At 45.7% G+C, this 25,636-nt stretch overlaps 2 protein-coding genes across 2 annotated transcripts in view; both read left to right on the top strand.

Moving 5' to 3' along the window:
* The window catches only part of LOC143280855 (cytochrome c oxidase assembly protein COX18, mitochondrial-like), a 44,361-nt gene extending 26,911 nt beyond the window's left edge, over positions 1 to 17,450 (top strand). The window contains exon 7 of the transcript XR_013055064.1: positions 17,342 to 17,450. The gene's annotated coding sequence lies outside the window, so the exon portion shown is untranslated. The remainder of the gene's footprint in view (positions 1 to 17,341) is intronic.
* Positions 1 to 25,636, top strand: part of LOC143280846 (neurotrypsin-like) — a 55,544-nt gene that overhangs the window by 10,599 nt on the left and 19,309 nt on the right. Inside the window, exons 6-20 of the mRNA XM_076585568.1 lie at positions 1,153 to 1,290; positions 2,555 to 2,742; positions 5,784 to 5,963; positions 7,599 to 7,853; positions 8,416 to 8,613; positions 10,363 to 10,478; positions 13,903 to 14,050; positions 16,166 to 16,220; positions 18,099 to 18,169; positions 19,287 to 19,378; positions 20,029 to 20,188; positions 20,774 to 20,881; positions 21,450 to 21,603; positions 23,012 to 23,190; positions 24,346 to 24,450. Of these exons, the coding sequence (XP_076441683.1) occupies positions 1,153 to 1,290; positions 2,555 to 2,742; positions 5,784 to 5,963; positions 7,599 to 7,853; positions 8,416 to 8,613; positions 10,363 to 10,478; positions 13,903 to 14,050; positions 16,166 to 16,220; positions 18,099 to 18,169; positions 19,287 to 19,378; positions 20,029 to 20,188; positions 20,774 to 20,881; positions 21,450 to 21,603; positions 23,012 to 23,190; positions 24,346 to 24,450 (2,147 nt within the window). The remainder of the gene's footprint in view (positions 1 to 1,152; positions 1,291 to 2,554; positions 2,743 to 5,783; positions 5,964 to 7,598; positions 7,854 to 8,415; positions 8,614 to 10,362; positions 10,479 to 13,902; positions 14,051 to 16,165; positions 16,221 to 18,098; positions 18,170 to 19,286; positions 19,379 to 20,028; positions 20,189 to 20,773; positions 20,882 to 21,449; positions 21,604 to 23,011; positions 23,191 to 24,345; positions 24,451 to 25,636) is intronic.

Here is a 25,636-nt window from a genome sequence, read left to right as displayed (position 1 = left end):
TATCACCAAATTGATGATCCAGTTCGCCCGTGTACTCAGTTGCCCTGTTTGTGTGTGTGTGTGTGTGCGTGTGTGCGTGCGTGCGTGTGTGTGTGTGTGTGTGTGTGTGTGTGTGTACATGTGCGCGCTTGTGTTTATGTGTGTTGAGAAAGACAACATTCAAAATCCGTTATTTCTTCATAGGTGGTGGTGGTAGTAGTAGTAGTTGTTGTTGTTGTTGTAGCAGCAGTAACAGTTGATATATTACCACAATTCTTTTTTTTTATCATTGGATAAGAAACAACAACAACAACAATAACAAAACATAATCCCCCCCCCCCCCACACACACACACCAAAAGACTTAACACTAAAACTGTAGACACAAACCACACGCAGACAGAACACCCTCAGAGCACAATGGATTGCTGTAGACACAAACCACACGCAGACAGAACACCCTCAGAGCACAATGGATTGCTGTAGACACGAACCACACGCAGACTGAACACCTTCAGAGCACAATGGATTGCTGTAGACACAAACCACACGCAGACAGAACACCCTCAGAGCACAATGGATTGCTGTAGACACAAACCACACGCAGACAGAACACCCTCAGAGCACAATGGATTGCTGTAGACACAAACCACACGCAGACAGAACACCCTCAGAGCACAATGGATTGCTGTAGACACGAACCACACGCAGACTGAACACCTTCAGAGCACAATGGATTGCTGTAGACACGAACCACACGCAGACTGAACACCCTCAGAGCACAATGGATTGCTGTAGACACAAACCACACGTACGTAGACTGAACACCTTCAGAGCACAATGGATTGCTGTAGACACAAACCACACACAGACTGAACACTCTCAGAGCACAATGGATTGCTGTAGACACGAACCACACGCAGACTGAACACCTTCAGAGCACAATGGATTGCTGTAGACACGAACCACACGCAGACTGAACACCTTCAGAGCACAATGGATTGCTGTAGACACAAACCACACGTACGTAGACTGAACACCTTCAGAGCACAATGGATTGCTGTAGACACGAACCACACGCAGACTGAACACTCTCAGAGCACAATGGATTGCTGAAGACACAAACCACACGTACGTAGACTGAACACCCAATGGATCGCTGATGGTTCTGCAGACTGAGGGGGCTGCGGAGGGGCTTCATGAACGCTGGCATAGTGGAGGTGTACCGAGCCAACCGCTGGGGCCTGGTGTGTGACGATGCCTGGGACATCCGTGATGCCAACGTGGTCTGCCGACAGCTAGGCTTCAGACGGTGAGCACTGACGACTCCCCCCCCTCCCCCCCTCCCATGATACCATGCCAAGTTACAAAATACTTAAAAGCCCTATGTAGGTATGCCAAGTTACAAAATACTTAAAAGCCCTATGTAGGTATGCCAAGTTACAAAATACTTAAAAGCCCTATACAGAACGCATGCCAAGTTACAAAATACTTAAAAGCTCTATGCAGATATCATGCCAAGTTAAACTACTTAAAAGCTCTATATAGATACCATGCCAAGTTACAAACTACTTAAAAAGCTCTATACACATACCATGCTAAGTTACAAACTACTTAAAAAGCTCTATACAGATATCATGCCAAGTTAAAAGATACTTAAAAGCTCTGTATAGATACCATGCCAAGTTACAAATAATACCATCCTCAGACGATGTCATCAATGAAGATAAGCTAAACAAACATGGATACTCTTGATGCTTCTTTGGAGTAAGTTTCAAGAGAGACCGAGAGAGAGAGATACCGCCCCACCCCCCCACCCCCGCACCCCCACTCACACACACACATTCACGCAAGTTAGCACATACATACAAACACGCAAGCACGCACGTTCTCACATGTGTGCACCCCCCCCCCCCCCCACCCCCCCTCACACACACTAGAACTTAATGATTTTACTGACTGCATCAGCGTATTCTGAATGAAATACCAAATGAATATTTCTCAGACTGTTACTGTGCAGTACTATAAATGCACATTAATCTCAAACGAGGAATAACGTAAGAAAGAATCAAAGAACAAAAAGCTATCAAAATATGTGTATCCAAGAAAAAGATAAAGAAACAAACGCATGAATAAAAGTTCACCACAGTCTCAAAACAACGCCGTGGCAGAATGAGGGGTTGTACTTCTGAACCCGTGTTCACCAGCGACCTGGCTTCAAGGCACCGTTTCGACATGGTAGTGTGCCCTTGGGAAAGACACTGCACTCCGATTTTCTTCACTCCACCCAGGTGTGAATGGGTACTTGGGGAAGGTTATAACGGCGAAAGGATAGGATTGGGCCCCGCTTTCCTGTGCCGAGCGCTAGACACAATGGATACAAAATCACTGCCTGGAATGCCGCAGAAGGCTGTACGAGACCTTAACCTTTTTAAAAATGAAAAAAAAAAGAAAAAAAAAAGTGACTGCTGGATCTTTAAAACGAAGTTAAAAATGATAAAAGGTGGAGTAAAATCAGAGGTACCTAAAGATGAAGATAAATCAGTTTTTACTTTTACCTTTATAACTTTTCCCAGAGGCGCCCAGGGTTCCCCGGGCGAGGCTCATTACGGCGTGGACCTGAACCGTTGGAGCGACAGTGACATCATCATGGATGACGTAGAGTGTAACGGCATCGAGAGCAGCCTTCAGCGCTGTCGGTATGCGGACAGACACGACTGCTCAGTGAACGAAGCAGCATCCGTCGTCTGTCGTCCCAACACAGGTATGTGATTACGACAGACAGTTCTGTCCCACCTAGACTATCAGGACAGCAGAGGGGCTAACTGCTGTCCCAACTGTATGGGATAGAATTTTATTGTACTGAAGAGTGTCTTGCCCAAGTTCCATACCCGCAGTCGGCGTTGGGATGGGCCCCAAAGGCCAACTAGCCCCTAAAGCTGAAACACTAAGAGCCAGTGCAATCGTGCCTCTTAGTTCCAGAGTCATAGTTCTAGACGAAAGACTAAGCAATAAATAGCTTCCTATTGCAGTGGAGAAACCATTGACCACAGGTACAGATAGGCTAAATGGAGACCGTCTGTAAAAATAATGTAGGTTGTGAAATTAGTCTCACTTGGATTTGAAGTGCCAACCTTTGGGACCATGGAAGGACCGTGATGAGTGAAAATGACAGCAGAAGTAAAGGCAAGACCAGTGAAACTTTATGAGCGTTGTTCAGCAGGAGAAGCGAAGATGGGCGGTTGTTGTTTTTTTATTGTTTTTTTTGTTTTGTTTTGTTTTTTTTGTTGTTGTTGTTTTGTTTTGTTTTGTTTTTTATACAGTTTCAGTTTCAGTTTCACTTTCTCAAGGAGGCGTCACTGCGTTCGGACAAATCCATACACGCTACACCACATCTGTTGAGCAGATGCCTGACCAGCAGCATAACCCAACGCGCTTAGTCAGGCCTTGAGTGCATGCTTACATATTTGTGTACCTATGAAAGTGGATTTCATTTTACGTAATTTCGCCAGAGGACAACACTCTCGTTGCCATGGGTTCTTTTTCAGTGCGCCAAGTGCGTGCTGCACACGGGACCTCGGTTTATCGTCTCATCCGAAAGACTAGACGCTCAGTTTGATTTTCCAGTCAAACTTAGGAGAAAGGGCGAGAGCGGGATTCGAACCCACACCCTCACGGACTCTCTGTATTGGCAGCTGAGCGTCTTAACCATTCTGCCACCTTCCTCCTTGCTTATACAGACGTTCTCCATTTGTCGGTATTATAAACTTAATAGTTGTCTTTTCTTTTTACTGGAAATTCTCAAAAAGAAAGAATATTAGTAGTGGTATCAGCTGCTTTGATGTTATTGGTATTACTGTTGTTGTTGTTGTTGTTTTTTGTAGTTTCTCTGGTTTTTTGTCTCACCTATGCGTTTTGTTATTGTTCTTTTGTTTTACTGACCAAGCAGCAAGCAGCATGGCCCTTGGCCTGCCATTCGAAGATACTTTAAATTCTTTTTGAAGTTTTTGCTGGTATACCTATACCTACTGCACATGTTGCTGTGCTGTTGTTGTCGTTGTTCATATCGTTTCTAATTTGCTGTTTTTGTTAGCTGGAAGGAATTGTGGACTGCCAAGGAAGAGTGGGGAAAGAGGAAGGTGGTAGAATGGTTAAGACCCTCGTCTGCCAATACAGACTCCGTGAGGGTCTGGGTTCAACCTTTCCCTCTCTCAGCCTTTCTTCCAAGTTTGATGTGAAAATCAAACTGAGCGACTAGTCATTCGGATGAGACGACAAACCGAGGTCCCGTGTGCAGCACGCATTTAGCGCACTGAAAAAGAACCCATGGCGACAAAAGGGTTGTTCTATGGCAAACTTTTGTAGACGAAGTCCACTCTAATAGGTACACAAAACATGTGCATGCACTCAAGGCATGTCAGGCATCTTCCAAGCAGTGGTGGAGTCTATGTTATGGGTCTACCAGAACGCAGTGACTCCTTTAGAAACCGAAACTGAAATAGGAAGAGCGGGCAGGCCAGGAAGGGGAGGAAGGGATGGGGGCGGAGTGAGGGTGTCAGGTCGGGGGATAGCGCACCATAATACAATTTATTCATTTTTACATATCTGCATTATTTTGTTTGTAGGTATGTGTGTTTTGCAAATCGATTTTTGCACCGTGCAGTGCAGTTGTTTTCCATTATATTACTCTTTTGTCACAACGGATTTCTCTCAGGGAGAGTGTGTCACTACACTGACAGCGCCAACAATTTCTTGTATTTTTTCTGACTGCAATTTTGTTTTGTTTTCCTATAAAAGTGAATTTGTCTACAGGGTTTTGCCAGGGACAAATCTTTTGTTGCCATGGGTTCTTTTACATGCGTCCAGACCACCACTTAAGGTCTAGTGGGGGAGAAAATACTGGCCGATTGTGGGATTCGAACCAGTGCGCTCAGATCCTCTCGCTTTCTAGGCGGACGCGTTACTACCAGGCCAACCCTCCACTATTGTGCACATTTTGCATGAAAAAACGCTGTCGCCAATACCCCCCCCCCCTCTCCCCACCTACACTCTAGACCTTGAGTGGTGGTCTGGACACTAGTCATTCGGATGAGACGATAAACCGAGGTCCTGTGTGCAGCATGCATTTAGCGCACGTAAAAGTGTCCACGGCAACAGAAGGGTAGTCCCTGACAAATTTCTGTAGAAAAATCCACTACGATAGGAAAACAAATGAAATTGGTGGCAGAAAAAAAAGGAAAAAATGGGTGACGCTTTCAGTGAAGCGACGCGCTCTCCCTGGGTAGAGCAGCCCAAATCTTACTCAGAGAAATCTGTTGTGACAAAGAGAGTAATACAAATGCTAATTCTTCTTCTTCTTTGTTCGTGGGCTGCAACTCCCACGTTCACTCGTATGTACACGAGTGGGCCTTTACGTGTATGACCGTTTTTTTACCCCGCCATGTAGGCAGCCATACTCCGTTTTCGGGGGTGTGCATGCAGGGTATGTTCTTGTTTCCATAACCTACCGAACACACCGAACGCTGACATGGATTACAGGATCTTTAACGTGTGTATTTGATCTTCTGCTTGCGTATACACACGAAGGGGGTTCAGGCACCAGCAGGTCTGCACATAATAATTATGTTGACCTTGGAGATCGGAAAAATCTTCACCCTTTACCCACCAGGCGCCATTACCGAGATTCGAACCTGGGCCCCCCAGATTGAAAGTCCAACGATTTAACCACTCGGCTGTTGCGCCCGTCAAATACAAATACAAATACAAATATATACTGAGTGCTATGATCGTGTGCCCCCCTATCAGGCTGCGCGGAGGGGTGGGTGGGAGGCGGGGACTCGTGCTACAAGTTCTTCGGGGGAGCGGACCACTTCAATTCGGCCCACGCCAAGTGTCTGTCCCTGAACGCCAGTCTGGTCAGCGTGGAGACTGAACAGGAGAACCACTTCCTGTCCAACCTCATCTCCCTCACTGCCAGCAAGGATGGTGAGTGTTGTTGTTGTGGTGGTGTTGGTGGTGGTTGTGGTGGTGTTGGTGGTGGTGGTGGTGGTTGTGATGGTGTTGGTGGTGTTGGTGGTGGTGTTGGTGGTGGTTGTGGTGGTGTTGGTGGTGGTGGTGGTGGTTGTGGTGGTGGTGGTGGTGTTAGTGGTGGTGTTGGTGGTGGTTGTGGTGGTGTTGGTGGTTGTGGTGGTTGTGGCGGTGTTGTTGTCGCTGGTGGTGGTGGCGGTGGTGGTGGTGTGTGTTTGAGTGTGCGTGTGTGTGTGTGCGTGCGTGCGTGCGTGCGTTCGTGCGTGCGCGCGCGCGTGTGTGTGTGTGTGAGTTGTTGTTGATGGTGTTGGTGGTGGTGTGTGTGTGTGTGTGTGTTGGGCGTGGTTGTGGTCGACTTGAAAAGATAGTACAGGAAAGACAGAACTTCAGACTTATGACTCAATGCAAGGCAAGACAAGTTTCAGTGTTAGTTTGTAAGGAGGTGTCAGAGCGTCTGAACTGATCCATCCTTGACAAGCAGCGACGGAGGGAGCACATGCCAGACCTACACATAAACCCAGCACGCTGGTCTTCAGGCAAGACAAGTCAAGACAAAATTCTTCACTTTTCGAGAGACCTTCAGCCTTGGCAGCAACACCATAACACCTTGAGTGCCGAGGTGTAGAACGTTGAGCGAAACTTCTGTCCTCTCTCAAGAATAACCCCTCCCCAGAGCGTTTGGCTGCTCTCCGCCTTCTGTTAGTCTTGAAAACCGACGGGCCCGTGGCGACTTGACAGACCCTGTACAAATACGTGCATTACATCTACTGGGTGGGGAACCCCCAAATTCCAGTTACTTGACGGCAGAGACACTAGGGGCTTAAAGCTCTCCAAGGGATACTGTAGTCAGCAAGTTCGAGGCAACTGCTTCACGGAAAGAGTCAACAGCTTCTGGATCAACCTCCCACATTAGGTGGTTGCAGCGCCACCTGTGAAGTCCTTCAAGTCCAGTCTTGACCGGGTTCTCCTACCAACACTGAACGACCCATTTTGCCACGATAAGCAGTAGGTTCCTATACAACTGGAGTTCTTCTTTCTTTCTTTCCGTTACACGACCAACATCCACTTGCCGATGACTCTGTCGTGGTTCATGCATGCTGGGTATTTTTGTGTCTCCATAACCCGCCGAACACTTATATGGGTTACAGGATCTTTGACGTGCGTATTTGATCCACAGCGCATGGAAGTGTTTGGCTACGAGACTTGACGGTGAACCTGCCTCGGACGATGAGGTCTCAAGCACCTGAAGTTTTCAAGTTCAAGGTTATTTTCTTATTCATCATCTTTCCGTCACACGACCAACATTGATTTGCTTATGACTGATGGCTGATGCACGCTGGCTATTTTCGTGTCTCCACAACGCACTGAACGATGACATGGATTACAGGATCTTTAACATGCGTATTTGATCTTCTGCGTGCGTATGCACACGAATGGGGTTCAGGCACTGGCAGGTCTGCACATGTTTACCTGGGAGATCGGAAAAATCTCCACCTTTACTCACCAGGCGCTGTTACCGAGATTCAAACCCGAGACCCTCAGTCCAACGCTTTAACTACTCGGCTATTGCGCTCTCTCTTTCTGTCTGTGCAGAGCATGTGTGGTACACCTCGGGAAGGCTGAGTAAAAAGGCGTGGCGCTGGTCGAAAAACGTGGCCAGAACCCCAAAGAGATCCAAGTCGAAACGGAAAGGCAAACGCAGAGGGAAAGGAAAGAAAGGCAAGGGCAAGAAAGGCAAAAAACGGTCCAAGGGAGACAAACGACGACCCCGGAGCCGGAAGCCGCGATCGGCCAAGCGGCGCATGCGCAGGGTGCGCTCGTCGGTGGTGGCGTCCAAATGGTTTCCCGGTAAGAGTGATGTGTGTGTGTGGGGGGGGGGGGGGGGGGGGAGGGGGGGCTACAGTATAACCCAGATAAATAAAGATAAGAAAGACCTTGTCAGCTCAAATTCGTCCAGCTGCAGATCCACAATATAGATGAGTACTCAACAAAGAAACATGATTGCAAAGAAAATAAATAAAGAACGATATCAAATATTTTACGAAGACTGCGAACGCAAAAGTATTGCATACAGTGTTTCACACATTCAGTCCACACATTACAGGTGATATATCTCAAGTTAGAATGTAAAGACAGAAATAATCAATAAAATGACAGATTGATTTTGATGGTGGATTAAAAACATACCGTGGTGCAAATTCATTATATAAACACACGCGTGCACACACACACACACACACACACAAACACACAAACACACACACACACACACACACACAAACGCACACACAAACACACACACTCTCTCTCTCTCTCTCTCTCTCTCTCCAAACATTCATTGTTTTAACCTCTTCGCACACACATTCTCACACATCACCTGTCTTTTAATTTTTCTCCCGGGGGGGTGCAGGTTGGGGTGAGGGTGGCGAGAAGCGAGAGCCGACGGTGAAGAAGGGCCACACGTGCCTGGTGCTGACGGACCGCTTCCCGTTGCCCAACGGCACCCAGGTGTCTGTGGACTACTTCTACTGGAGGGCCGTGCGCTGCCGGAGGAAGAGGGACACCATCAGCTTCATCTGTGAGACTCCGGCACAGCCACAGCCTCAAGGTGGTGGAGTCCGTGATGATGCACGTGTGTGTGTGGAGGGGACGGGAGGGTGGGGGGAGATAGAAGGGGGGGGGCGTGTGTGGAGGGAACAGGAGGGGGGGGGGGGGAGAGAGGTGTGCGTGTGTCTGGAGGGGACGGGAGGGGGAGAGAGATGTGTGTGTGTGTGTGGGGGGGGGTTCGGGGGACGTGTGTGGGGGGTGGGAGGGGGGAAGGTGTTTGTGTGTGTTTATTTGTGCGTGTGTGTGTGTGTGTGTGTGTGTGTGTGTGTGACTGACTGAAGCCAGACTGAATGACATACGAAACGAATGAAAAGCGCCAAAAAAACAGCTCTCACTGGGCTTTATCCACGTAGGCAGCCTATTGTGTAAATGACTCCTGTTTGTAAAGTGGTTTTAGCTTGGTCTCTGACCGAGGATATGCGATTCATGATTATCCATATCACTTCTACTACTACTACTACTACTACTACTACTACTACTACTACTTTTACTATTACTGGTAATACTAATACTAATACTGATAATGATAATGATTATAATAATAATAGGGGTCGAAACGCTGCTGGTGGTAGTGTGTCAATCACGTATTTATCGTAGTTGTTATAATTGACTGATTCAACGAGATTTACATGGAAGTTGAAGTTTAATACAAATCCAGTATGATAAATAGAATTGTGCAACCAACAGCCGTCTACTTGAAGATCTAGTCATCAACCCCATCCACATGTATGTAATATGCGGCTTCTGTTCAAACGTGTGTGTGTGTGTGTGTGAGATAGTGAGAGTGAGAGTGAGAGAGAGTGTGTGTGTGAGAGAGAGTGAGAGAGTGTGTGTGTGTGTGTGTGTGTGCAGTACGTGTATGTGTGAGTATGCACAAGTTTTTAGATTGATATGCACTTGTATGTATCCTAATTTCTACTGTGTCTGTGTTTGTGTATGATTTTCGATTTATGTTCGTACCTTGTTGTGTATTATCCTCCCCAATATTCCTTGTGACCCTGGTACACTTGGTAATAAAGACATATTCTATCCTATTCTATTCTATCCTAATCGGAGTTCAAACGTACTAGAGGGCGCCCCGAAACTTCGTGTTTAACTCAAACCGTGATTCTGAGGTGGCGCCTTCTCACTGGGAAGAATTATAGTTATGGGCATTATTGTTAAATCAGTCAGTCAGAGACTGCTGATGCTGATAGAAGCAGCTGCCGTGTCCTTACAAACAATGCAGTGAGGACATTTGAGGAAGACCGAAACCATCGCCTTACAGCTGCTCGAGATCGGCGACTCTGCTGCGTCTGTCCCTGCCCTGCTTGATGGCTTCTATGCCCCACCTGAAACCGCTTGTGTGCTACGGTCTTTGGGCCACGAAGCACCATGTGTGTCCTCCGATAATGTCTGTTGATGATGACACAACGCATCGTCACCCTCGGTTCCCGAGGGGAAAACCATATTGATATGGGTATCATTGCAGACGAGTTTTGTGTTATTATGGAAATTTGCAGATCATCGAAATCAGTTCATTCCAAAGTAACAGCAAGAATCCGGAATCAGGTTTAAACCTTTGTCATTTGTTGAAAGCGGGTAGGAGAGCGTGTTTGAAAATGGGGAGATTTATCTGTCTAATTTTATCAATAATGTCGTATATTTTCATTGTTGTTTATGTCAGTTTCGCTTTGACATACAACCGACAATGGACAGATGTGTTATACTGCTGTCTTTATGAGTTATAAGTACGCTGTGTGTGGGCCAGAGTGCTACACGGGTATCGGGGAGGACTACCGGGGAATGATGGCCCACACGGATATTGGTACACCCTGCATCAGCTGGCACACGGCTGGTCTCAGCGACCGCACCCATCCGGGCAAGGTGAGAGGGGGTGTCTGGCTGGCTGTTTGTCTATCTGTTTATTTTTCTTGCTGTTACTTTCTATCTATCTGTCTACCAATCTGTCTGTCTAGCTATCTAATCTAATGTTTCTCCATCTCTCTCTCTCTCTCTCTCTCTCTCTCTCTCTCTTTCGTCCTTGATGTGAGATGTTAAAAGAAAATAGAGAGAGAGAGAGAACTAACGAATGAACAAAATGATTAATTGTGGTCAGACCCAATGTTGCACAAGGGGGCAGGGTGGGGAAGGGTTGTACATGTCAGAAACATAACAAAATATGAAAACTGATGCACTGAGAGAGAAGGAGAGAGAGAGGGGGTGGGGTTGAGGGGCAGAGAGAGAGAGAGAGAGAGAGAGATTCACCACTTCACCACCCCACCAACGACGCGATAGGGAGAGACAGACTGAGAAACAGAGGGAGAGAGGCAAACAGACAGCCAGACAGACGGACAGACGCAGAGAGACAGAGGGAGACCAAGAGAGATTGATCACTTCACCACCCCACCAACGATGACAGAGACAGACAGACACAGACAGACAGAGAGACAGACAGACAGAGACGGAAAGAGACCAAGAGAGATAATCACTTCACCACCCCACCAACGATGACAGAGAGAGACAGATAGACAGACAGACAGACAGAGACAGACAGACAGAGACAGAGAGAGACCAATAAAGATTGATCACTTCACCACCCCACAAATGATGACAGAGACAGACAGACAGACAGAGACAGACAGAGACGGAGAGAGACCAAGAGAAATAATCACTTCACCACCCCACCAACGATGACAGACAGACAGACAAACAGAGACAGAGAGAGACCAAGAGAGATTGATCACCTCACCACCCCATCAATGATGACAGAGACAGACAGACAGACAGACAGAGACAGAGAGAGACCGAGAGAGATAATCACCTCACCACCCCACCAACGATGACAGAGACAGACAGACAGACACAGACAAAAGGACAGACAGAGACAGAGAGAGACCAAGAGAAATTGATCACTTCACCACCCCACCAAAGATGACAGAGAGAGACAGACAGACACAGACAGACAGACAGACTGAGAGAGACAGAGTGACCAAGAGAGATAATCTCTTCACCACCCAACCAACGATGACAGAGAGAGACAGACAGACACAGACAGACAGACAGACTGAGAGAGACAGAGTGACCAAGAGAGATAATCTCTTCACCACCCAACCAACGATGACAGAGATAGACAAACAAACAGACAGACAGAGACACAGAGAGTGACCAAGAGAGATTGATCACTTCACCACCCCATCAATGATGACAGACAGACAGACAGAGACAGACAGAGGCAGACAGACAGAGACAAAGAGAGACCGAGAGAGATAATCACTTCACCACCCCACCAACGATGACAGAGAGAGACAGACAGACACAGACAGACAGACAGATTGAGAGAGACAGAGAGTGACCAAGATAGATAATCTCTTCACCACCCAACCAACGATGATAGAGATAGACAGACAAAAAGACAGACAGAGACACAGAGAGAATAAAAGAGATAATCACTTCACCACCCCACCAACGATGACAGAGAGAGACAGACAAACAGACACAGACAGACAGACAGAGACCAAGAGAGATAACCACTTCACCACCCCACTAACGGTAACAGACAGACAGACAGACAGACAGACAGAGCCCAAGAGAGATAATCACTTCACCACCCCACCAACGGTAACAGACAGACAGACAGAGACCAAGAGAGACTGATCACTTCACCACCCCACAATCGATAACAGACAGACAGACAGACAGAGACAGACAGACAGACAGAACTGAAACACTGAACACTGAAATGCTTAAAATGTCATTAGCTGTAAAGCTCTAGTAACACAGTAGGTACAAACCAGAAGAAAAATGGTGCAAAACAAATAAAATGGAACAGAAAGGAAAAACATAAAGTAAGCTAAACTACTAAGGGATAAGCGGCACTTTGGTACTGTGTCATTTGCTTATTAAAAGGTCCATGTGGCAGGCGGGTACTGTGCCTTTTTTTCCCCCCAGTCGTTCGTCTCCAAGGTTTGAACAGTACACAGGAAACAAAGTACATATAATTCGTATAATGATTATTTAAGCATGTGCCATCGAGTCACATATCAATACGAACACATAACAAAATAAATATAAAACATATAATGATTATTTAGGCATGTAACACCGAAACGTGTCATATCAATACGAATTTATCATGAAGGAACATTGTTGAAATTGACCATCCAAACCCTTCCTTTTTCTCTATGACTTTTTTTTCGCCCTCATTCTAAGGTTTTAATTGATTAATGAGTATTTGGACCTATAGTAGACTTTTTACGTATATTTACTGCCACGGATACATATTTTGCTAGTGAGAGTATCATATCTTCATTTTCTGTCATCAGTATGCCGAACAAATCTTTTCTCTGCACTGGAGCTGTATTGAAAAGGGTACAGTTTTTTCGCAATTCTTCGTCATCTTTTGCAGTTAAATATGAAATGGTTTTCATCTTCTGGGTTTTCGCCACACATTGGGCAAGGGGATGTTGCTACGTCTGAATCGAACCATCTTCTGTTGGCATTCTAAGTGCTCTCAATTTGAGCCTCGCAAAACAGATTATATGCCACTTGTTTGTTACGATCTTGACAGACAGACAGAGACAGAGAGAGACCAAGAGAGACTGGTCACTTCACCACCCTACCAACGATGACAGACAGACAGAGACAGAGACAGAGAAAGACAGAGAGAGACCAAGAGTGACTGGTCACTTCACCACCCTACCAACGATGACAGACAGACAGAGACAGAGACAGAGAGAGACCAAGAGAGATTGATCACCTCACCACCACATCAACGATGAGAGACAGACAGACAGAGACAGAGAGAGACCAAGAGAGATTGATCACCTCACCACCCCATCAACGATGAGAGACAGACAGACAGAGAGAGACCAAGAGAGATTGATCACTTCACCACTCCATCAATGATGACAGACAGACAGACAGAGACAGAGAGAGACCAAGAGAGATTGATCACTTCACCACCCCATCAACGATGAGAGACAGACAGACAGACAGAGAGAGACCAAGAGAGATTGATCACCTCACCACCCCATCAACGATGAGAGACAGACAGAGACAGAGAGAGACCAAGAGAGATTGATCACTTCACCACCCCATCAACGATGACAGACAGACAGACAGAGACTGAGAGAGACCAAGAGAGATTGATCACTTCACCACCCCATCAACGATGACAGACAGACAGAGACAGAGAGAGACCAAGAGAGATTGATCACTTCACCACCCCATCAACGATGACAGACAGACAGACAGATTTATCACCTCACCACCCCACCAACTATGCATGATCTCCTCTACCTGTTCCCAGGGCCTGGGTGACCACAATAACTGCCGGAACCCTGACGGGGAGAACAGGCCATGGTGCTGGGTGGCCAGGGGCAAGTTCGGATTCTGCCCCGTACCCCAGTGTTCGGCCACCACCACCCCCAGCCCTCTCTCCACCACCACCTCCAGTGGTAACGTTGCTCATCCAGTTCGCTACGTGTTATCTTCAAAGACTCTCTCTCTCTCTCTCTCTATATATATATATATATATATATATATATGTGTGTGTGTGTGTGTGTGTGTGTGTGTGTGTGTGTGTGTGTGTGTGTGTGTACATTGTGCTTGAATATTTGGTTGGCTGACTGTAAAGGATTATGCATGTACGTTTTTCATTTTAGTGCTCAAAAGGCATGTTTTAAACGTTGATACTTGCATTGTACAGCAGAATCAATCATGTTTTACATTGAAAGGCGCTTTATAAATTTCATTATCATCATATCATTATTATAGTAGTCGTAGTAGTAGCAGTAGAAGTAGTATTTACAAAGATGCGTGACTGCCATGCGCCATTTTGGGGAGAGTTTCACAGAGTTACATCCCTTCCTTTAGTTCTGAAACCGGGAGTGACGCGAAAGGCAGACGACAAAAAGCCGAAGGGTGGAGGTCATGTTTGTGCAACGTTGAAATGTTCCTTTTCCCTGTACGAGCAAGACTGATTTTACTAAATCGCAATGAAGGAAACGGTGGCAGTGATGTGTTTTTGTATACAAGGTCTCAGTCATAACTAGTATTGTACTGGTACTGGACCAAAAAATCAAAACAAAAAAAGGCGGGGTGAGTGTTCGAAGTTGAAAGGGTGGATTCGATGTAATGGATCAGATAAAATTATCAACCGCCATAATGCCAGTCATCATTCTTATGCTGATGACACTCGACTCCGGAAGAGCGATACCACTGAAAAATCAGTTGTCGTCGCTCTTGCAAGAAACATCTGACTGCTTCTTGGACATTCAAAACTGGATGACTCGAAATAAGTTACAATTGAACGTTGACAAAACTGAAGCAACGATCATAGGAACAAAACAAAAACTCTCCTCCATCACAACTGACACAATCAAACTTTGCAGTGCATCCATCCCTCTTTCCAGTTCAGTCAGGAACCTCGGCGTTGTCCTTGACAACACACTGTCCATGCAAAAAAAAAAAAAAAAAAAAAAAAAAAGTCAGACATGTCAGTCCGGCTACTGTCATTTGCGGCGCATCAGTTCCATTCGGAAATATCAGTCCACCGACGCAACATCGAGACTTGTCGTTTCTCTCCTTCTCACTCGCCTTGACTTCTGTAACTCTCTATTCGTCCATTCAGTCCATTAAGCGCACTCAAAATTCTGCTGCCTGACTCGTCCTCAGAAAGAAAAGATCTGAGCACACCACTCATCTTTTGCAACATCTCCAGTGGCTTCCTGTCTCACACAGAATAAAGTATAAGATCAGCACTCTATGTTATAAATGTATCCACAAATCTGCCCCTTCCTATCTTTGTGGCTGCCTTCACCTCTACACTCCATCTCGCTCTCTACGATCGGCTTCGGATTCACTCTGTTAACGCATACCCAGATTCAAACACTCCACTGTTGTCCGCCGTTCTTTCTCTGTCTCTGGACCTTGCAATTGGAATGAACTTCCTCTTTCGCTTCGTCAAGTCTGGCCTTAAAACCCACTTCTTCCCAAGGTAGCCTACCCTCCCTGCCTCTTACTTATCTTCATTTTCTCCCGTTTTAGAGTTATGCATGCGTGTGAATGACTGGTGCGAAAACGCTTTTATTTGTCTCTGCACAAGATTCAGCGTTATATGAATAATTATCATTATTATTGTTATAATTATGGGGAAAGTGTTCTGAGTGTGTAATGTGTGTCTGTGTGTGTGTATGTCTGTCTCTGTGTGTTCTGTGTGTGTGTGTGTGTGTGTGTGTGTGTGTGTGTTTCTCTGTGTGTGTCTGTCGGTATGTGTGTTTGGGGGTACGGGGTATGTATGTATGTGTGTAGGCTATGTATGTATGTGTGTGTGTGAATGTGTGTGTGCTAGTGTTGGTGTGTCTAGAGAGGAAAAAACTTTTCATTTATTTCATTTACTTTATAGATTTATTTATTTATTTATTTATTTATTTATTTATCTTTCTTTCTATCATTTTGTGAGCTGCATCATCATTCGGTCATTGCATCATGTCAGTCGCAAGCACTGTATTGTGCGTCTTGTATTGTGCGACAAATAATGTCTGTGACGAATCACAACCATTTCGTTACAGTTACAGACACTCCTAACTGTCCTGGAGATGAATACTTCTGCGCCAAAGGCAACCAGTGAGTTCACGTTATTGTCATCTTTTTTATTGTAATTGTTGACACTTGTGTAGCTCTCGCTCTGAAGCCAAGCTTTAAGCTCTTTGCAAATATAGATTCATTTGCACAACTGGCTCCCTACCTGGGTAGACAACTGACAGTTGCCATGAGGTGCTCGTCATTCGTTTCCTGGCTCACCCAAACCAGGGTTAGTGGCCGCAGTCGCCTTAACCGCTCCCCCAAAGTGTTGCCCCTAAGTTGCGAGCTGAGCAGGTGTGCAACTCGCTTGTTGCCGTGGGTTCTTTTGCGTGCGCTGAGTGCATTCTTCCCCCGATTTATCTTCTCACCCAGATGACTAACGTCCAGACCACAGTGTAATGGTGGGGGAGAAAAGTCTGGCGAGCGTGTGGTTCGATTCCGCACCCACGTATTCTTTCACTTCCCAGGCAGGCTCATTTCCAAAGGCCACAACTCCACTTTATCCTCAGGTGTTCATAACATTCTCACAGTCTGGTACTACGGAGATGACAACATAGGAAACAGGATTTGGCAGTCGTCTTCGTCATTTCCATTATCATTACTGTAATGACTATTTTCATCGTTGTCACTATTATTACTTCATTTCCATGAGGCATGAAATTAATTGATTAATTATAGATTGCCGATGAAATTATTTTGATCGGTTTCTGTCATTTTGAAGAAAATTATCATGTTTGAACAATTCAGTGATCTTCCATGCTTTTCTACATGATAAAGTGTGTGGGTGTGGGTGTGTGTGTGTGTGTGTGTGTGTGTGTGTGTGTGTGTGTACCTGCTGATTGCCGTAACATTGAACAGGTGCATACCTGCTAATTGCTATGACACTGTACAGATTCATACCTGCTGATTGCTGTAACATTGTACAGGTGCACACCTGCAGATTGCTATATAAAAATCTACAGGTGCATACCTGCCGATTGCTATAACACTGTACAGTTGCATACCTGCTGATTGCTATAATACTGTACAGGATTATACCTGCAGATTGCTATAACACTGAACAGGTGCATACCTGCTGATTGCTGTAACATTGAACAGGTTCATACCTGCTGATTGCTGTAACACTGTACAGGTTCATACCTGCTGATTGCTGTAGGAGGAAGGTGGCAGAATGGTTAAGACGCTCAGCTGCCAATACAGAGAGTCCGTGAGGGTGTGGGTTCGAATCCCGCTCTCGCCCTTTCTCCTAAGTTTGACTGGAAAATCAAACTGAGCGTCTAGTCTTTCGGATGAGACGATAAACCGAGGTCCCGTGTGCAGCAGGCACTTGGCGCACTGAAAAAGAACCCATCATGGCAACGAGAGTGTTGTCCTCTGGCGAAATTACGTAAAATGAAATCCACTTTCATAGGTACACAAATATGTAAGCATGCACTCAAGGCCTGACTAAGCGCGTTGGGTTATGCTGCTGGTCAGGCATCTGCTCAACAGATGTGGTGTAGCGTGTATGGATTTGTCCGAACGCAGTGACGCCTCCTTGAGAAAGTGAAACTGAAACTGATTGCTGTAACACTGTACAGGTGCATACCTGCTGATTGCTGTAACATTGAACAGGTGCATAACTGCTGATTGCTGTAACACTGTACAGGTGCGTACCTGCTGATTGCTGTAACATTGTACAGGTTCATACCTGCTGATTGCTGTAACACTGTACAGGTTCATACCTGCTGATTGCTGTAACATTGTACAGGTTCATACCTGCTGATCGCTGTAACATTGAACAGGTGCATAACTGCTGATTGCTGTAACATTGAACAGGTGCATACCTGCTGATTGCTGTAACACTGTACAGCTGCATACCTGCTGATTGTTGTAACACTGTACAGCTGCATACCTGCTGATTGTTGTAACATTGTACAGGTGCATACCTGGCCGATATAGGTGTGATGGAGAGGAGGACTGTGAAGATGGTCAGGACGAAGTCGGATGTGGTGAGTCATATTCCCTACACCGGGCGCCCACTCGACAAGCAATGTTTGTTTTGTGGTGTGTTGCGCTGTGTTGTGTTGTGCAGTGTTGTGTTGTTCTGTGTTGCGCAGTGTTGTGTTGTGCAACACGCAGTGTTGTGTTGTGCTGTGTTGTATTGTGTTGTGCTCTGATGCGTTGTGTTCTGTTGTTTTGAATTGTGTTGTGTCCTATGCTATCGTGTGCTATAATTGTGTTGTGCTGTATTATATTTCTTGTGTTGTTTTAAACAGTGTTTTATTTCAAACATGTCACAGTACGATAATGCCATCATAAATCTGTGTTGTTGTTGTTTTTTTACCTGTGATGCCAACGGCCCCTTTTTCTGTGTCGAGGAGTTGGGAGCGTAACGACCAGCTGTCTGATGCCTTTAAGGTCCAGTTGTTCAGAGCTCGGGTCTTGGGTCGGTGAAGGGTTCGTTGTTCGAGTCCTGGATGTCTGTCCGGGTTGGGGGGGGGGGCGAGGGGGGGGGGGTCGATCTTGCGTTCCAAGGGCTGTCAAAAAGGGAGTGAAGTTCCAAGGGGGGTGAACTCCTGGCCGTTCTTCTGGCGTTCCGGGGGTGGAAGGGGGAGGTCTGAGGGGGTAGGGGGAGTCTTGGCTGTCTGCGTTTTCGTGTTGTATACGTCTCAGTACTTATATGGGGAGGGCCTGGGAGAGGGTGGTGGATGGGGAGAGGGATGGGGGCAGTCCAGTCTGGTCCACAGTTCTGCGCGGGAGTTGTACCTTCCTCGGTGCAGTGTAGGACTGGTTTCAATGAAAGTGATTGTGTAGTGGTTGGGTGGTTGCGGGGTTCTGATTCGTTTCATTGTGTTGAGAACCCGTGTGTGTGTGTGTGTGTGTGTGTGTGTGTGTGTGTCTGTGTGTGTCTGTGCGTGCATGAGCATCCGTGTGTTCAAAATGATTTTGTATGTATGTTAGTTTTTTTGTGTGTGAATGATTTGATAGATTGAACGAATGAACTCTATTTATTTATTTAGAGAGTGTGTGTGCGTGTGTGTGTGTGTGTGTGTGTGTGTGTGTGTGTGTGTTGTGGTCAAGATACCAGACATTATGCTAGCTTGTTGTGTGTATCATTACTTGCAGAGTACAACAGTCAGAAGTTCGAAGAATACAGGGATCGTCTACCCGAGCAAGCTCTCAAAAACCAGACCTATCTCAATGTTCCTCTCGAGACGGTAATTCTGTTTGTGTCTTCTGCCTGTGTGACTGTCTGTGTTGTTTTGTTTTGGGCTTTTCCCTGTTTCGTGGATGACTGACTGTCTCCCTCTCTGTCTCTGTGCCGCCCCCGCCACTCCCATTTCTCACCCAACGTCGTTCTAAGTCTCTATGTCTCTACTCTCGCCACCCCCATTTCTCACCCCACGTCGTTCTAAGTCTCTATGTCTCTACTCTCGCCACCCCCATTTCTCACCCCACGTCGTTCTAAGTCTCCATGTCTCTAATCTGTGTCGCCCCCGCCACTCCCATTCTCACCCCACGTCGTTCTAAGTCTCTATGTCTCTATGTGCCCCCCCCCCCATCCCCCCACATGTTTCTCACTCCACGTCGTCCTAACTCTCTCTGTCTCTATGTCACCCCCGCCACTCCCATTTCTCACCACACGTCGTTCTAAGTCTCTCTGTCTGTCTGGTCCTGTCGCTGGTCTGTGTGTATTGTTGTTTTTATTGTTGTTGTATGCGTGTTCGTGTTGTTTTTATTGTTGTTATATGCGTGTGCGCGCGCTTGTGCGTGTGTGTATGCCGTGTATACGTGTGCCGTTATGTGCGTGCGTGTGTGTCCGTTCTTTTTCTGTATGTGAAAAGTCTATATGCATGTATGTTTGCAGTGTGCAACGTACTGCTTGGAAAGTACGCACTTCACGTGCGTGTCTTTCTTGTACAATGAGGATGAACGGCAGTGTCAGCTGTTGGATGATTCCGATGAAACACCAGTGCACCTGTTGCCGTCTGAGCATCACAGCTACTTTCTGATCACTTCTGAAGCAGGTGAGAGGAGGGGGGCGGGTGTGTGTGTCTGTCGTGACATGATATGTGTCATGCGTCATGCGACACAACACACACACACACACACACACACACACACACACACACACACACAACGTCTTAGTTAATCCATCCATCAAGAGTTTGAATTACGGGAGGTCTTATTGCTATTCGAAATCCTGGAAGGACACAGGCGAGTTTCCTTTATTTGAACTCTTCCACTCGTGTTAACTGTAACCGCAGCACATGCCACATCGTTTATTTATTTGTTCTATGTTCAGGGATGTTTCTGTCATTTAATAGTGAATGCTGGCTTTTTGTCTTACTCTTAATTCTAAGAAATGCTATTGTTTTAGATTGTTGATTTGATTTTATCTTATTATATTTTATTTTGCTTTTTTGTTGTTGTTGTTGTTGTTACTTTGTTTCAGTTCATTTCCCTTTTCTTCACTTTTGTATCTATATATTTTATATATTTCATTTTTCTTTTCTTTTTTTTATTTTATTAAATTAAATTTCATTTATTTAATTTGTTTTCATCTATTGTTTGATTTGATTCGATTCTGTTTAATTTCATTTGATTCACAGTGAACTGCACTGGCAAGTTTCGCTGTAAGAACGACCGCTGCATCGAGGCTGAGAAAAGGTGCAATGGGCGGGACGACTGTGGAGACATGTCGGACGAACTTCACTGTGGTACGTGTGTACCCTTGGGAGTGCGTTTGTACTGAACCTGGGGGATGGGGTTGGGTTGCCTGGTGGGAGCTTTTTGTTGGTTTTGTTTTATTTATTTATTTATTTATCAATTTATTTATTTATTCATTCAATCACTCATCCATTTCTTTTCTTTTTCTTTCTTTTCTTTCTTCCTTTCTTTTTTGTTTTTTTTCTCATTCACATTATTATTATTGTCAGTGGCAGTATTGTATCTGGAGGCATCGTGGAGAATCGGTTAGGCGTTGTACTTCAGAAACTGTGACAGGGCTCAAGGGCCGTTTCGTTTGTACGTGTGTTTGTTCGTGCGTGCGCACGCCCGTTTGGTGTTTGTCAGTGCGTGTGCATGCAGGCGCGTGTGTCTCTGTATGGTATTATTTTGGGGGAAGGAGGTTGCTTTGGTTTTGCATTTTCTTGCTCGGCCGAAATGAAATGTGTTCCCCCGCTATCCCAACCATCAACTTTTCCTGCACCCGCTCCATGCAGTAACCAGTTTGTGTGTGTGTGTGTGTGTGTGTGTGCTTGCGTGCGTGTATGTGTGCGTTGGCAGCCACCAGCCCACTCCCGATGAAAGTGAGGCTGGTGGGGGGAGAGGAGAACTCGGGGAGGGTGGAGGTGCTGTACGTGGGGGAGTGGGGCACGGTGTGTGACGACAACTGGGGCATCGACGACGCTCACGTCGTCTGCAAGATGCTGGGATACCCGTGAGTAGCGACAGGAGTTGTGATAGTTGTAGCAGCAGTAGTAGTAATAGAGTAGTAGTACTAGCAGCAGCAGTGGTAGTAGCAGCATTATTAATACTAGAAGCAGTTGAAATAGTAGTAGCAGCAGCAGTAGTACTATCAGCGGCAGCATCAGTACTAACACTGACAGCAGCAGTATTATTTGAAGCAGCAACAGCAGTTGGTCTAGAGATGAGAAGGGAAGACAAAGGTCATTAAGTGGTATGTCTACACAGAGAGACAGACAGATAGATAGATATCTAGATAGATATATAGATAGATAGGTAGATAGATAGATAGACAGACAGACAGACAGACAGACAGGAAGGCAGGCAGGCTGAAAGAGAGATAGATAAATAGATAGAGACAATGACAATGACAAATGTTTTATTGAGGGTAAAATGGATAAGCTGGAAGCTTCTTTACACCATGCCCTCACACACGCATACACACACATACACACATTGTAATAAATGAAATAAGTATGAATAATAAATGACATAGAACAAACCAAATAGATAATAATAGTCACATAAATGGATGAATCAAAGACTACAATTACGGAAACATGAAAATCATACAAAACATTGCCACATGAAAATCTTCAAAAACCCACACACGTGTGTGCACACATATGCATCATACACATAATCTCGAGCACACAAGTACACAGAGATACACACGCATACTTACACTCGCCGATTTTCCTTGCCTACACACTGTTGGAGAACAATTAATCAAAGTACGTTGGCTTACTAGGATCTCATCATATGCTTTGATTTTGCTGGTACTAATTACATTTGTTGCATCAGATATTTTTGATACGCTTTTTTGAAAGATGCTATAGTAGATCTATTTCTAAGATACTCGGGGATTTCGTTCCACAGTTTACCACCAGAATAAGTGAGAGAGGACATGAAAAGGTTAGTTCTGGGACGAGGGGTAAAAATGGTACTCTTGCTACGATGATTCTTTCCGGGAATTTCCTATAAAGACAGTCAGTCAGGCACATATTTCTATGTGTGTGTGTGTGTATGTGTGTGTGCGCGCGCGCGCGTGCGTGTGTGTGTGTGTAAATGAGTCTCAGTCTGTCTGTGTCTGTCTCTGTGTCTGTCTGTCTGTCTGTCTGTCCGAGTCTGTCTGTCTGTCTGTCTGTCTGTCTCTCTCTGTCTCTGTCTCTCTCTGTCTCTGTCTCTCTCTCTCTCTCTCTCTCTCTCTCTCTTACGCACATGTGTGTGTGTGTGTCTGTATATGAGTGTGTACGCGCGGGCTTGTGTGTGTCTGTGATTGTGTGCGCGCGCATGCGCGTATACGTGCACGTGTGTGTATATGTGTATGTGCGCGCACGTGTATACTAAATGTGTGTGTGTGTGTGTGTGTGTGTGTTCAGGGGCGCGGTGCGGGCGTCGTCATCCGCGGAGTTTGGGGTGGGGGAGGGCAACATCCTGCTGGATGAGGTCCAGTGTGAGGGGACCGAGTCCACCCTGCAGGACTGCCCAGCCAACCCCTGGAAACAGCACGACTGTCAGGCCTTTGAGGCTGCCGGCGTCGTCTGCAGGGTCAAAAAATGTGAGTGTGCTGCTTCCGGATGGAGTAGTGTATTCTCCTTCTTCGTCGTCTTCTTATCGTTATTGCTATCGTTGTTGTTGTTGTTGTAAGTGTCGTTGTTGTTGTTGCTGTCATTACTATTATTGCTGTTGTTGTTGTTATTTCTATTTTTGTTGTTGCTGTTTATATGTCAGTAGTAGTAGTAGTAGTGATAGTAGTAGTAGTAGTAGTAGTCGTTTGTGGGCTGCAACTCCCACGTTCACCCGTTTGTACACGAGTGGGCTTTTACGTGTATGACCGTTTTTACCCCGCCATGTAGGCAGCCATACTCCGTTTTCGGGGGCTTATTATTATTATTATTATTATTATTTCTGACGTTTTAAGCAAAGTATGTCCGTTCGGAAACTGTGAGTGACAACTGATATGGGAGAGTAGGATGCAGAAATGAGATGAGATGCTTCCTAATACTCCTCGAAGCATCTCCTACAGAGATCACATTCACGAATGAAGAAGTGAAAAACAGAGTCAGGCAAACCGTCGGACACTGTGAAGATCTCTTAACTAACCACTTGTGAAGAGACGCAAACTGAAGCGGCATGGGCACGTATCGCAATCACCCGAAGCAGCCCTCGCAATGCGCAGTGCTATGAAGGGGAAGGAGAGGCAGGAAGAAAAAGAGATGGGAGGACAATATCCCTGAATGACCTGACTGGGCGACACATGGAGGAGGAGTAGTAGGAGGAGAAGAAAAAGAGTGTCCGTTCAACGTCTCTCCGCATTGTTCTTGGCAGAACCATTTTTTCGTTCCCCAAATTCAGCATACAACGGCGGGAGAGCTTTTTTTCTTTTTTTCTTTTTTTCAGTGCTTTAGCTTACAAACCTGAATTCCACTGCCTTCTTTAGTCCGGTCACAGTCCCTCGTCCACATCCTTTAAATCAAATACAAATCTAAAAAGAAAAAAGCTCTTTAAGCAGTCTCTACCTTATCAACTCTAACTCTATCCGCTCCACTTCTTTTTCTTGCATGCGCGCGCGCGCGCGCGTGTGTATGTGTGTGTGTGCGTGTGCGTGCGTGCATACGTGCGTGCGTGCCTGTATGTGTGTATGTGTGTATTCAAGGGTAGGATCATGACATGGACAATGACCTTGACCCTGTGCTGTGTGTTGCACGTGCAGCGTGTGGCGAGGAGAAGTTCGCGTGCATGCACATGTGTCTGACGGCCAAGGAGGTGTGTGACGGGGAACCCAACTGTCCCGATTCTTCAGACGAGGCCGACTGTGGTACGTACGCGGGAAGGAATTGTAAATAATTATAATAATAATAGTATTTATATAGCACTGAATCTTGTGCATAGACAAATCAAAGCTCTTTCGCACCAGTCATTCACACGCATGCATAACTCTAAAACTGGAGAAACTGAAGACAAGGAAGAGGCAGGGGAGGGAGGATATTTGGGGAAGAGGTGGGATTTAAGGAGGGACTTGAAAGAGCTGAGTGCGGAGACCTAACGAAGCGAAAGAGGAAGTTCATTCCAATTGCAAGGTCCAGAGACAGAGAAAGAACGGCGGCCAACAGTCGAGAGTTTGAATCTGGGAATGCGTAAGCAGAGTGGATCCGAAGCTGATGGTAGTGAGCGAGATGGAGTGTAGAGGTGAAGGCAGCCACAGAGATAGGAAGGGGCTGATTTGTGAATATATTTATAACATAGAGTGCTGATCTTGTACTTTATTCTGTGTGAGACAAATTGTGTTTGATTTATGATGATGATGATAATAATAATAAAAATAATAATAATGGATGCTTCTTGAGCGCTTTCCTCCCTGAAAGGGAGCTCAAAGCTCTTTACAATAAACATAACACTCTCTCTCTCTCTCTCTCTCTCTCTCTCTCTCTCTCTCTCTCTCCACTACTGCTAACGAGTATGTTTGTCAGTGAAGGGCTGTGACCTCTCTGTGGGAAAGAAGACAGAGCTTACAGGTCAGGATGTCATCCACCACTGTTTACTTGGACTTCTTCCTCTTCAGACTGTATTACTTTTGTTCAGCAATGAGCAAAGACATCTTTGAAAAGTACGCAGAAAGTAATGGTAGCTCTTGAACCTCATGCCATACTGATCTCGTTTCACAGGTATTCAGCAGTCAAGGGATTCATTTCCCTCGTCACTCATACTAGTGACTATTGATTAAGTAATACATATTCATATTTGAATATAATTATCATTTAAACAAGTGATGCATAAGACAGGGTGACAGGCAGTTGTACGGTGAGTTGGATGAAAACAGCGGGATAGTCACAGGGTGGAATCGAAGACGAATCGAATGGATGGAAATTCAAATAAAGAAAGCTATTTGAGTACGTACATGTATTTTTTCATTGTGGTGTAATGGGGGGAAGGGGGGGAGGAAGAAGGGGAAGGAAGGTGTGAGAGTGTGTGTGTGTGTGTGTGTGTGTGGTGAGCGCACTCAA

Source organism: Babylonia areolata, chromosome 1 (assembly GCF_041734735.1).
Source record: "Babylonia areolata isolate BAREFJ2019XMU chromosome 1, ASM4173473v1, whole genome shotgun sequence".
In the NCBI taxonomy this organism is placed as follows: domain Eukaryota; kingdom Metazoa; phylum Mollusca; class Gastropoda; order Neogastropoda; family Buccinidae; genus Babylonia; species Babylonia areolata.
Note: the sequence above shows the minus strand (reverse complement) of the source record. Positions and strands in the feature narration are given on the sequence as shown.